At 34.4% G+C, this 14,909-nt stretch overlaps 1 protein-coding gene across 2 annotated transcripts in view; it reads left to right on the forward strand.

Annotated features, from left to right (window-relative positions):
- Positions 1-227: 227 nt before the first annotated feature.
- LOC138691379 (zinc finger protein 664-like) overlaps positions 228-14,909 on the forward strand; it is a 93,631-nt gene continuing 78,949 nt past the window's right edge. The window contains exons 1-3 of one of the 2 annotated variants that reach the window (XM_069813285.1): positions 505-1,100; positions 1,482-1,579; positions 9,942-10,024. In XM_069813285.1, the coding sequence (XP_069669386.1) occupies positions 1,487-1,579; positions 9,942-10,024 (176 nt within the window). In that variant the 5' untranslated portion in view covers positions 505-1,100; positions 1,482-1,486. Of the gene's footprint in view, positions 1,580-9,941; positions 10,025-14,909 lie in introns of both variants that reach the window. The other variant, XM_069813288.1, reaches the window with a different exon arrangement.

A 14,909-nucleotide genomic window follows, 5' to 3' on the forward strand; every position in this document is an offset into this window, starting at 1 on the left:
TTAGTATAACACCAAGCTTTAATTTTTTTTATTGCAGTTCTCTCTATAGTCTTCTGAACGAAAATGGATACTACACACACGTGAGTAATCGGATGGAACCCACCTGCTACCATTATAGGCATCTTGTCTGGATATAGACGCCAGCCACTTTTCTCCAAGTTGTTTTGCTGAGGAAATTTCATGACATTTTATTTCTTTTGAATGTGAACTTCCTTGTCTAGATTTACAAAGGCGAACACAACAATTCACCATTATTAAACATGAACACAGCAGCTATTTTATATCGAAAATTAATTTTATAACTACTGACTTAAACGAGTATTTAGCTTAGTCAGATGTAATAATTAATCATACAATCACTAACAATCGCCTCAACCATGGAATCCATGGCCTCAACACTTTAACATCTGCAGATTAGAAATGATGCGGTATGGTGCAGTCACAGTCGCGCTCTAGCGGAAAATTCTAGAAACATTGCTATACGGCGTTTCCCATGTTAAATTGTACCGAAGAGCAGGCAGTATTATTACAATCCAGACGGCGGTGTCCCGAAGTGAAGTGAAGTGAATCATGTTTTGCTTGGATGTGAACGTATTTCTCTGCAAATACAGAGATTCCTATCAGAAGTATTTCCTATACAGGGGCAAGGTCCCTGTTCGATTTTAAATTTAATTGCTTCCTCAAATTTACTTATATTGAAAGCAGTTATTCGACACATTCGCATACGTAAAATGAAGTTATAAGAATTGTACCTTTAATAAATTTGTGTTATCGACACCAACAAGAAAGATACTATAGGTTAACATGGACGTTAACATCGCGTTAAAGAAAAAAGGCGATAGGACGTCCCAAAATAAGTAACAACAACAACATACAAATATTCCACACTCCTCACAACTTCGATCCCTACGACAATTCAGTGTCACGGCAACTTTGATTGCTTTCTCTACAAGTTACTGTGAAATTAAATAGAATTGTTATAATTTGTTCTGTTATCTGAGTATGACAACTTCGAGGATTATAATGCATGAAGATAGTGTTTCGCAGATACTGAATATATACATGACATCCTGATCGTTGCAAGTTTGAAACATAGCCAAGTATTTCTACATTGATATAATATATTCCATTATTGTGGATAATAGAATGATTTATTTGTATTCATTGTTCTCTGAATTACATTTCGCTTACTCTGCATGGGTTATCGTTGTGCTAATTCTTTTATTGATTATTGTACAGAAGAACTAGACCAAGGGAAGAACCATTTTGGGACACTTCTTGGTGAAACTAGCGCTGAGGTAGTTGCGGTGATTTCGAAAGTGAAAATCGTTAAATTTCATCGGGATTTTTTGTGGAGTCGCAGTTGATCGTATATGCAAGGCATAATAAATGCCTAAACTGACCAAACCTTACCTGTCACAGATTCGTATTCACATGATATAAATGTAGGCCTGTATCAGATTCTGAATCACCTCTTTCAGTTGTGATGGTTGTGATCAAGACAGAACCTGAGGTAGATCCGTTGGATATACAAACAAGTGATGCTACATCTATAGAAGTTAAGAGGTCTCTATCAGAGGTAAGTTGCTACATCTATAGAAGTTAAGAGGTCTCTATCAGAGATAAGTTGAGAGTGAGAGCCATCTATTTTCTATATGTAATACAGTATGTAGGCCTATATCTATACTGCATTACAAAAATATAAAACTAGGCTATAACATGTGGGCCTACTTGATGATCAGGCAATCACCTGTTGATAGTGAAAATATCTTACAGATGATTGATGCTTACGATGTTGAATTAAATTTCAGTTTGTAAGATTTAAATTTTATTAGCCCAGAAGGTAACCATTTCGCCAGGACTTTGTTGTCAAGCATCGAGGATGTTTCTGCACAATAGATTCATTCATCTCCATAACATTTTCACCACATGTTTCCAAATAACACGTTAGCATTAATTAAATAGATAAGCGAGACCAGGAGTGTATTTATAAACGATCTGCTTCTGCTGTTGGCATGGAATTAATAATACGTATTATCATGTCAGGGACTTGATTCATGCTTGTTTTACTTTGGCAGTCATTGGAATTTATGAAAAGAAACGAAAAGTTTAGGCTAGTGGAATAAATGTGGACTGAAATTAGTATCAAGTGCAAGAATAAGAAACAGCAGTGATAAAGACTCGTATATAATAGAAATGATGAAGGGTGATTCCATGAAAATGCGACATTTTCACGAAAAATAAAAATCTCACGAATCTCTGCTTGTTATATGTCATTTTTTTCGTTATCATCCGAATTTTTTTAATCTGACAACACTGATTGTGTAACAACACGTATGTGGAAGAAAAAGCACAAAGAAGTTTGTGGTTTAAGAGCGCGAAATTATTAGAAATCGTATATTTTAATGCACATTTAAGACAAATCATTACTTCTATATGTTAAATTCAAATAATAATAAAGTGTTTACCTTTGTTAATAATTAGGCTATAAGGCATAGAAAATGCAATTAATTATTATTTCGTGCTGGATTACAATTATTACAAAGAAAGGTTGAGAGTTCGTGTGTCACGCTCAAATGGACAGTGGTTTATATTTCTTCAAAACCATTTCATTTTTTTTAATGTTTCATAAATGTAAAAGTGTGATACATCACATAACAATCAACTTCTTATATGGGCAACATTTTGATTTATGTACAAATTATACAAGAAAAACACGTGATACACGTAATACAATGACTGTGACACACGTAACACAATGACTGTGACACGAACAAAAATGTTATGTTCATGTGTCACTAAAGTTTATCCTAAAATCCAATTACAGTTTTTGTTGTTATTAGAAATCTTTACGCCTAATCATAATTAGTAGTGGAATTTGAAATACTTAGGGTCATATTCATAGACATTCTTAGCACGGGCTTCCGGTGGATGATCAGCAAACTAACGTTTTTTGTATTCATAAACCAGTGTTAGCGATACGATATGATATGAATCCTGTACAAGTAATCAGGGGATAGGGGATAGTTTAGCACGCTCGTAGCGCGGGCTAGGAAATTGTCTATGTATAGCACCCCTATTGTTGATTTAGATATTGTGTGTTTCCATATTCACCTGTGCGTTTTTTTTTTTTTCAATGTACATATAGCCTAATGTAGATTAAACATTCTTGAAAATATGTGTTCCATAACTGTTGTAAGGGAGAAAGGAACTGGCCATGATGCCCCATTATCTCCTGGTTTAGTTGCTACATAAGTGGTGCCTTCATGGTATCACTTGTGAGGTTCACACCTGTCTTTGGACAGTTGACTAAACAACAACAATTGTTGTAAAAATATAGTATGTAGGTCTAAAATTAGCATAAAACATTTAATTTATGCTTAAAGTTCGTATAAAATATTTATAATTTTTTTAATTCCTTCAATTAAAAGCTCACAAAGATTGGTTTATGTTAATTTATTTCCTATAAAAAACAAGCTTATACAGTACATTTTGATGATAGGCTAAGTAGATAGCCACCATACTAGGCCTATGTATAAATAAATTAGTGTAATTATTTACCCCAGGTAAATGGTATCATTTAGCAATTCTAAAAGATAAGCCTTTTTAAATCTATATTAGTTGTTCTATTGATATAAATATTCATATATTCTGAACATTTTTTGTTAGTATTTTCAAGAATTTAAGTGGGCTGATTATTTGGTTGGGTTCCTTCTGAGGTTATCTCCAATCATAAGGCGAATGTTAGGTAATCTGTGGCGAATCCTCAGCCTCATCTCGCCGAATACCACCAATCCCATTAACAGTAAATATCAAATATACAGGTGAAGTTACAAAAGCTTGTGGTGGCGAAGAATTTAAAGTGTCTGTGATATCCAAGGAAGGGAAGAACTACAAATGGCTGATATATTGGTATATTCATCACATGACATTACACAGGAAATATCACCACATATGATTGTAAACAACCGTGGATATTTTAACCTTCAGACTACCAAGCTCTAAGACCAACACCAACTACCAAGCGGGGTCAGCCAAGACCCCGAGGAGAAATTGCTTCATAAAGAACAGTGAAAACAATATGTAATAAAATAGTTAAAGGAAATTATAAATATAGTGCATTTTGAAAATACAACATATTTAATGAATGAGTTCGGAAACAATATAAGTCCAATTGTACCCTAACCTAACTGAAATTTCCTTCTCTAGTACACTTTTTCATATTTAGAATTCATGCATTCAAATTTTTCACAATTTCTTCCGTGAGTTCAAATTAAGAGTTCAAACTAGGCAGATATACTTTTGACAATAAAAGCAAAAATTAAAAAAAATAATAAATAAATAAATAGGTTGTACAACTGAACAGAAGAAAGTTATGCAACAAATTTCACATATGAAGTCTACTTCACAGTTTCACTGATGGAAGATATAGTCTTTTGGTTATTTTCTTTATATGGCTTTCGCACATGTATTTTTTTTTACACATTTCATAGGATTCACTAGCATTCCTGTCAGTTTTTCTAAGGCACAACTAACATCGGCTTTTTTTTATAGCTTGATTGGAGGTTCACCAGCTTCTTTTCCCATAGTCTCTGGCCAAGGAACAAGATATCTCATTGCACTTATTGCTGGTATATGAAATCCTGTGGGATGCTGAAGTCATCGTTTCACTTTCGGAATGATCGACTCCTTCCCTTATTGGAACAGAAAGTTCTTCCTTCCATGCGTAGAACTTGACTGAAGATGTGGATTTTTCGCCTTCCATAGTATATAAGCATTGAGACCCCCAATGTCGACAATGTTCAGGAATAAGATATAAGCTCATCGGCTTGTGCTTGTGCTTGTTTTCACAGAAAATTCATTTACCATTTTGTCGATAGACTGCGCTTGTTTGAGAGTAACGTAAATTCAGTTCTTCTCTATGTCACTTTCCATGTGACAGAATACCTCACTCATAAATTCCAAACATTTGTAAATCGTTGTTTATGCAACATATTGGCGGTATGGTGGCCGAACGTCATTTCCAATATATTATTTTGGAAGAAGATGCAACAGAAGCCCATTGATCTGGAGATAAAAAGAAGAAAATGGTGTGGGTTGAACACACCCTGAGACGCCCAGAAGGAAACATTGCTAAAGAAGCACTCGAATGGTATCCTCAGGGGAGTAAGAGAAGAGGAAGACCCAGGATAACGTGGCAGTGTTTGTTCAAGAAGAAGCCCAAAATCTAGGGAAGAACTAGAGAGAATTGAAGGCCTTGGCCGCAAATAGGTCAAAATGGCGCTCTTTTGTTGTGGCCCTATGCTCCCCATAGGGAGACGCAGGGCACTGATTGTATGTATGTATTTTGTCCACAGTGTCGACACCCCCCTTTCAGGGTTAGGCAACAATACCTTGGGTATTCCTTGCCTATTCTTTCTCATTGTTCCATACAGTGTCAAATATTTCTTGTAAAGTTCACTTGCAAGTGGAATAGTTGTAAGAAAAAATATGTCGTAATGCTGTATCCTCCTTGTAGGCAGCTTGTTAGGTCAAACACTACTCTTTGACATTAATTTTTTCAGGAGCAGCCCCTTCTTTCTTTAAGTTTATTGTATAACTTGATTCTACAGCAACCAGGGCCCAAATTTTCATTTCATATGTACCAGCTTTTGACTTCATATAAACAATGAAAGGGCACCGTCCTCAGAAAGTAACAAGTTGTTCAGCTACAATCCTAATTCACATCGTACAGTAGATGGACTTACAGTGGTCGACAAACAAACTGAAGACATCTCTGATCTAAGCCAGTTTATCATTTCGTCTTTTTTCATCTCTTGTACTATTGTCATCAAATCTGATGAATGTCGATAAATGCTAAAATAGAGTTCGAGATATTGCAGCAAGAAATATGTCTCTTTTGTACATAGGATCTGTAGTTCATAAGAACTCTATGACTCCCGTTTAGCTTTCAAAACACTCATGGTTCTCAAAAATGCATACATTACATGGCCTTCTGTTGGCAGCCATTGTCTCTGTTTTTCTGGATTCTCTATATTTAATTCTTCATGAAAATCCTGTGCCTTATTAGTAGTCTACTATAATTTTTCAAATACTATCACCAAAAATATCTTGAAAGCATCATTCATTGTCTGGATTATCTGAGATGCACATGTAAGCCCTCAAGGCAATCCAACAATATTTTGAACTGTTCGTCGCATGGCTTTTGGTGGACTTTTAGGCTAAGACATTCCATTTTTACTAGTATAATTTTCATCAATCTGCATATCATCATTTTCATATTCACCAACATCATCATCAGTATCACTATTTTTATTTCATCTGCTACTTCTTCAACCTCTTCTATTAGTCTCTTCTAATTCTGACAGATCAACTATTTCTTCATTTTCACTCTCATTCTCACTCTGTGTCACATGAGTCACTTCAACAACAAGTTCCTGATTATGTATGTCATATATTTTCCTGTCCTGCAGCGTGGCGTCGCGGTGTAAGGCATCCTGCCTAGGACTCACGTTACGGAATGCGTGCTGGTTCGAGTCCTCACGGGGAAGAAATTTTCTCATGAAATTTCGGCCAGTGTATGGGACTGGTGCCCACCCAGCATCGTGATGCACTTGGGGAGCTATGATAGGTAGTGAAAATCCAGTTTCGCAAACCAGCTATAACGGCTGAGTGGATCATCGTGCTAACCACACGATACCTCCATTCTGGTTGGATGATCGTCCACTTCTGCTTCGGCATGTGGACGTGAGGCCAGCAGGCTGCTGGTCGGTCTTGGCTGTGCAAAGGTCTGTAGCGCCATGGATTTATGTATTTTCCTTCCTGACATTTTTATGTATCAGGAAGAGTAATCATGTACAACTCAATCTAAACCAATAATCTACTGAACTAAAAGTAAAAACAAATTCCCAACAGCAATGGATAAACAATTTGAGGTGCCTGAAAGGCTTACCAACAACAACAATGGACAAAGAAAATAAATTGGTGACAAAAGTTTTGTACAACACAAAGTGCCAAGAGGGGTCAACAGAGACCCCACTGAATAAAAATAAATATTATTCCCTTAGGGATGGAACACTTATGTAACCTACACAACAGACATGACGTGATAAACAAATCTGACAATAACAAGAAATATCAATGTGTACAGATAACGTTTTCATATGAAAATAATAAAAGAATTTGCTTTGGGGTTTCTTCTGACACCGCTTGGTAGTCCAAAGGTTAAATTTAAAAGTATATTTTAGTGTAATCTAGTGTTGTTTTGTATAATAAGAACTATATAGACATAATGTATGTCTTTCACAAGAAGTGCTGTATTAGCCTATAGTGCGTTTAAAACAATTAGTAAACAACATGACAGAAATGTTCGTGTGTCACAACATATCTGCAATATTTTATTTCTTAATGGCATTGTTATGTTTTTTTTTAAGTTCGTGATTTAGCAGTTACATGCACTACACAAATGTCTTCATTGTTTGGAAAACAACTGAATGTATTTATGTCATTTGGCACAGTAATATGAACATTTTCCATTTTGGTAATAAATAAAGTGGCAAGAAAATGTTCGTATGTCACACCTTACAATATTTCATATTTTTTACATTATTAATTATTCGTTTTCATTAAGAATTTGTGTTTATATTTCGGAATGCTTATGTTAAAAGACAGTGATGTCTTTTTCATGAACTACTAAGTATTTAATTAAATATCCTTTGAAAATCATAGTTAGTTACTTCAAAAATGTTACGTGTGTTACTATGGAATGACCCTGAATTGATTAACGTTTTGTGCATTTTGTATCCATTTTATTTGTTCTCAATTATACTACTCTTCTTATGAAGCTGGCACAGGTATCAGTATCCTAATTGAATTAAAAATAGTCCTCCGTAGAGGAAGTGCATTTTTATTGAGTTCTGAGGAAGATGTATTCTCGTTTTTTTTTATAGGGGAATATTTAGAAAATAGTGTTAAATTATAAATGTTTATAATGAAAAAACAGCACATAAGACTTCTAAAACAATATTTGTGTCCAAACCTCAATTCTTCTATGAGCAGAGCTATTGTGAAACCAAATGCGGGATTGAGAAGAAAGATAAGCTGTCGATATTAGTTAAATGTAGTGCTGATGCCTTGCTATAAGTCTTATTGGATCAGAATCGTTTGCATACCAGGCTGTGGAAAGAAGAACGATTACACTTGTTGAACATTCTGATTGCAGAAAATGTATGACTCAATAAATAGATATAAATGTATTTACATACATTGTGCTTATAAAGTCCCAGTACATTTTGTGGATAACGTAGTCCAAATACAACAAAAACTCTAAGTTAGTATGTACTACCAAGTCAGTGTTCCACATGGCCTCCATCAATCTCAAAACACATTTCCCAATGACACACCGTCACCTGGGAAACATTCGCCAACATATCCACTGTAATCATTTCACTCACTTGGTATATATGCGTTCTTGCAGCACTTACAGATTAGGAACCTTGATTCTGTATACTTGTTGCTTGATGAACCTCCAAGCAAAAAAGTCCACGGTTGTGAAGTTGGGCAAATGTGTTACCCAGATACGAGGAGATGCCCTTCCAAACCACCTGTTGGGAAACATTTCATTGAGATACGTACATTCAATCAGAGCAATATGTGGTGGTGCTCCATCTTGTTACAACACCACTGTATCAATGATACCATCTTGCAGTAACTGTGGCTGTAAAAAAAATTGGAGCATGTCAAGATATGTGTCTCCTGTGATTGTTTGCTCTGTAAATATGTACAGAGCCACTGGCGTGGCTCAGTCAGTTAAGGCGCTTGCCTGCCAATCTGAAGTTGCGCTCGGGCGCAGGTTCGATCCCCGCTCGGACTGATTATGTTATATATATTATGTTTATATGTTATATATTATGTCTGATTTCTACTTATTTGTTGTTTACATAATATTAGTATTATATATTTAGTTTTGTGTGTAAAATTGTAGTGTACATTGTAAATTTCTAGTATTTTTTGTAATGCAGTTTTACTCCTGGTTGAGTGCTAGGAAAGTCCGTATGGCCTTAATTCTGCCAGGTTAAATAAACCATTATTATTATTATTATTATTATTATTATTACCTGGTTGAGTTTTTTCCGAGGTTTTCTCCAACCATAAGGTGAATGCCAAGTAACCTATGGCGAATCCTCGGCCTTGTCTTATAATACTATTGTAATACTCGTATATGAGTATTCTTCAAAATTCGAAATTGATTATCAATCTCATAGTCAAATAGCCTACATATTACAAATTATTGCATATATACAATGTAAGTGGGTCACACCCGACAAAGCAAGATGCTTGAGGTCGGGTAGCTTTTGATGCTGACCCCAGACTTATTTCACCGGCATTATCATCTTCATTTCATTCAGACACTAAATAACCTAAGATGTTGATAAAGCATCATAAAATAACCTACTAAAAAAACTTCTAATGGATGGCTCCTAATCCACTTAAATAATGTGCAGTGATATACATTACAGTATTGTAGTTTGGTGTTAGATATTCAATTTTGTTAGTAAACTGTAATAATTAATGAGTGAGTTACAATAACATTTATACAGAAAATGAGATTTTCTTCAAGATGAATTACCCATGGAATAAGCGACGGAAAGCTGATTGAATGTAGTGTTGAACAGAATATTTTGTGCTTCTTGCAGTTTGCGGCATGCAATTTAGTTTTTCATTTATATGAATAATAAAATATTTCATTTTAATTTCACACTGATTAATACAGAAACCTGCCCACAATTAAAGAAAAATTAGGACCGTGTCACTTCAGTCTTGAACGGGTTTTACTGTAGTATCCAATACGATGTAAATGCAGTTATGTTATCTAAAGTTGACCCAGATTTAATTCATGAAAATTGTGCTATCTTTCTGTTTTATTTGGTCTCTATTTTTAGGAAGATTGGCATGACTTGCAGACCGTGAAAGAAGAGCTGAAGCTTGAAATAACAATAGAGGAGAACGAGGTCTTGACCGAAAGGTGAGTATGATGTGTTACACTTCACTTCGTCCTTTCTTTTATTGTTTCATTATATTAATTCCATATGAAATTTATTTGCAATGTGTAATATTATGTAGTACCATATGCGCATAAGTGACTATTGTTCATATGTGAATGGTATAATATATTTTGGTCCTGAAATAACATAAGATATCTCAACATTGTCACTTTCTCCACTACTATGACTGCCACCACCAGCACTACTCTGTTTCATCATCCTACATAACTTTATGAACTATGAAATCTTTTGGAATAACAACCATCTTCTATTTCCCTGTGTATTTGCCTCCATTCTTTTGTCCTTGATTTGTTTAATATCGTTTCCTGTCTTCCAACAAATTTTTTTTGCCACCTGCTTTGTAAATCCCACCTGAAAGATACTTATATGACTGACCAAATCCAGTCTTCTTTTTATTGCGTTTCTGTAACAGTCTTTCTGTATACCGTAATTTTTGGACACCATAATTTATTTCTGTTCTCCAATTATGAAAGAGATTATGTAATTATTATATCTGAATTTTATGTTAATTTATTTTATTGATTTATTATTGTTAAGGGGAAAAGAAACTCGCCACCCTACTCCATTATCTCCTAAAGTTTTCGCCTCATGAGTGATGCCTTATTGGTTTCACTTAGTGATGTTCTAACCATTTTTCGGACTGTTGAGGGCATTGTGCCAGTAGAGCATATCAACAAAACTGCACCTTTACATTAGAGTCATTTAAATACAGAATAATTTTTTCAATTGTCTACATAATAGAATACATTCTTTGATCCTTACTTATGCTCATTGTAATTCTCAGACGTTTGTTTTCAAGCATAAATAGTTTCTATTAAAATATTTCAATACTACTCCATTTGTTGTTTTTCCCCTCCAGTATGATGCCCTCGATATTATTTTTATTGTGTCTAAATTCTGACACTTGCTTAACCCGAATTAAAAATTAACAGTATTAGAACTGGAGATACGATGATTTCCATTTTATATTCACTTATAATTACTGTTTCCCTCCCCCCCTCCCCCTTATTGACAAGCAAATTTCATTGGCTTATTTTTACACCGTTAGTAATTCAAGTTTTTCAACAATCCCTTGTGAGCATCAACATGTCGACCATATAAGACAAGACAAGTATTGCCTTCAAATTTCAGATATATTGATTCAGTAAAATCTCTTGTATCCGGCATTCAAATAACTGGCAATACCAAAACAACGCACTTTTGGCTAGGCCAAAAAAAGAAAAAGGCAATCATTCATGCGAAAGGGAATAGTCGAACAAAGATGTGAGTGGTTTTCGTGGATCGCACATTCTGCATATTGTGTTCTTTGACGAAACCCTGGCTATGACATTATCAATTCAGTGTATAATGTATTAAGCGAAAATTGTGGTGAGATTCCATTGGGATTAACTGTACTTCGTTTAACACTAGGAGGATTGGATAAGATGACATACATAGAAAGACTGAGGGGATCATTTTGATACCTTCTTTTATATTGCCTTAATATGCACGGAAAAATGATTTGATTGTGTAATATGTAATTTAATGCGTTAGCAATATATTTTTAAGCATCACAATAGATGTATAGTCAATATAAAAATGCCATACGTAGCACAAACCAGTAAGATTCTAAACATTATTATGTACCGTTAGCTAAGGTGGAATTCTTTAACAATGATTCACTAACCTCTGTTGATGTTAAAACATCTTCAACGGTGTACAAACTTTTTGTTATCAATCAAGTGCCTCAATTCCGAATGTTTCAGTGTTCTTAAGGTATTAGTGATTTCCTATAAGGCCAATTTATGTAGGTCATTGACAATGATAGGGGGAAAAAAAAAAGTATTTTTGTTATCATGTCTTAGTCGTAGGCGTTTGTTTTAATTAGTAATCTGTCAAGCAATTACGTCATTTTGTTTCCCTTATATATGATTTGTTTTTCGTTTGTATTTTTGTTAATTTAGATGCAAACTTTTTTCCACCAATTTTCAGATTTATGTGTATTTTCTCTGGCTTACTTTAATGGCCAGTTTTTCCAAGTAATGTTTCATTTTGGCTTAACAAATGTTAAATTAACAGCTGGTTTATTTTTAACGTTTTGTTAAGATGTTTTTCATTTTTTCAACATAATTTTGTTTAAAATAACCAACACTTAACTTTAAATGTCGTTAATACTATTCTAACTACTCAACAGCAGTTGGTAATGATCTTGCATATATAAGACAACTTCTTATTGGATGATATTATTATTTAAATTCTGTACTGTAGAGTAAGTCATGAAACATGTGTAAAATCATAACCTGTTACAGTAGCCATGATTCATACAGTACAGAGAGTTGATAAATGAAAGTTGCATTGACTACTATTGAATAATAATAATTGTTATAAGTTTGGTTATATTATATAATGCTAAGTATGAATTTCTGCTTAGAAAAATCTCAGCATTATGACCACCAGGTGACAATAATTACACGAATGTGTGCAATCAACTGTACACAAAACCCCGAGGAGAATTCCATATAATATAAAATTCTCTAATTCAGGTCCATGTATAAATTATATGTAATTTCGTCCTAAAGAAGCAATTGCTGCTGAAACATTTTATTATTTACTCAGTACTATTGAAGTACTATTGACATCGGCTATAGTTGAAGAGCAAGTAACATAGAATCTAAAGTTAATAGTAGCAGGTGAATTGGAACAAGTGGCCTATTTCTGTTTGTAGGATATTCAAATCTGACTTCAATTTCTTGCCACGTTGAGATCGCACATTTTCTCAATATTAAATGGATAATAGCTCAGCATCGAAATAAGCGTCATTATGATAATCAGTTGACTTATAAAGATTATCTCCCCTATATTAATATTCCAAAATATCTTTTAAATTATATATTACCAGTCTTATGGCCGGTTTCACAAAGCTTCATTAAGGTTTTAATGATTCATTAATTTATTTACTTGTTCATTAAATCATTTTTATATCTCACCAAGCATCTTTAGACTAACGAACCAGTAAAACTATCACTAAATTTAGTGATAGAAATTTCCGTCTTTAAATTTTTAATTATTCATTAGTTGCATTATAAAATGGCGGAACGTTTCGACGCAGAATTGTTATATCTGGAACTGCTCGAAAATTAAGAGTAAAATGGAGATAATGTTAACCATTTAAAAACCGATCATTTTGAAAATTTGAATGACACAAAAATTCACAAAAGATACCGCATCACGAAGATCTTGGTACTGGTACTCAACATTTTTAGAAGAAACTGATCATAGGTTAGAATATCATAAAAACGGCTGAGACAAAGCTGAGACTAGTCAACTAGGTAACATACAACTGAGTTTTATTTTAAGACATGAAAGTGATTATTATAACTACATACCGGTACCTAAGAAATATTAGTAAATTAATACATAATGTGGATTCAAATATAACAAAACTGAATTGGTATATTAACTTTCATTTATTAGAATTATATTATAGCTAGCGATAAGATATGTTTGCATTGGCTTTAAAACAGAAGCGAAAGAGCTGGATTCTTGGAATTTATAATCGTTTTCTTTCTGATGGAAATTTAATTTTCCAGCAGGATAATCACCTGGCGCACACTGCCATAAACGTTCAAAGACTGTTCACAGAAAAGCATGAAAAAGAGGAGGATTGACAAATATCGAGACATCCCACCTCAAAATCCAGATCACTTCTGGGATCAAGTTCTGGCTACCTGGGAAGGGGAAGATTTCCCTAAGTACCAGAACTATTTCCGCGATCTGGTGGACTCAATGCCCCGAAAATGCCAGGCAGTAATAGACGCCGGTGGCATATGGACAATGCATTAGATCCACATGTGCATTTCTTTTATTTTTCTTTATTTTTTTTTTGTTTATCTTTGTTTTATTTCGGGAAGAAAATTGATCTCCCAAGAGTTTTTTAAATTCTCCTAGTGTAGCCTGAGTTGCGAAATAATTCGTTCCACTACACAAAATTAAAAAAATGAAGAAAGGTAACATGTATAAAAATAAGTTACGTTAATAAAAAAAAAAAGAGTTATCGCCGAGAATCGAACACGGGCTCCAGGGATGGCAAGCCAACTCGCTACTGACTGCTCCATCAGAGAGCCATGACGTAACCAGCGCAACGAGGCACATATAGCTGCTAGGCTGCTACGGAGACAGCACACATATCGTAAGCAACGGCACATATAAACGTACTCGTGTAAATATTTTAATGTTCAGTACTAGTTAATGTTTCATTTGGACTGATTTACTGAAGCTTGGTGAAACCGGCCCTTACTCTAAACATTCCTCAAAGAGAAACATAACATATTATTTTCACAACTTTTGTCTGAACGCTGTGGTGTTATCCGCCATGTTTAACTGTTTGTTAAATGAGTTAACAGCCTGAAATCCTACATTTAAAGTTAATCTTTTAAGCCAAACTGGTGTTGAACAAATGGAAAAACTATATTTAACAAACTGTTGAAGGTTTAACAGTCGTTAAGTGATCTAACAATACTTGGACAAACCGGCCATTAATGTTTTAGTTCCTTTTTAAACGCTCAAAAGTCGTATGTTTTTAGCAGCTTAATGTCCGATGTCTAGTGAACATTATGATTGATATGAATGAGGGCGGGGGGAGAGCAACAGTGAATTGGTCAATGGTAGAGCTGCTTGGACTTTTTCCATAGCTAATTGTCAAATATTAACACAATGTTTTGAACAGTGGATCTCTCTTCGTTTTCAGGTGAAAACCTAATGTGGGGATCGTTACAAACAGCTAGCCTGTCTGACTGATTGACGAGTGTCAGGTCAATACGAAATATAAAGATGGAACACACAATGTCATAAGCTGTTGTAGCGTGA

This window comes from Periplaneta americana, chromosome 16 (assembly GCF_040183065.1).
Source record: "Periplaneta americana isolate PAMFEO1 chromosome 16, P.americana_PAMFEO1_priV1, whole genome shotgun sequence".
Classification (NCBI taxonomy): Eukaryota; Metazoa; Arthropoda; class Insecta; order Blattodea; family Blattidae; genus Periplaneta; species Periplaneta americana.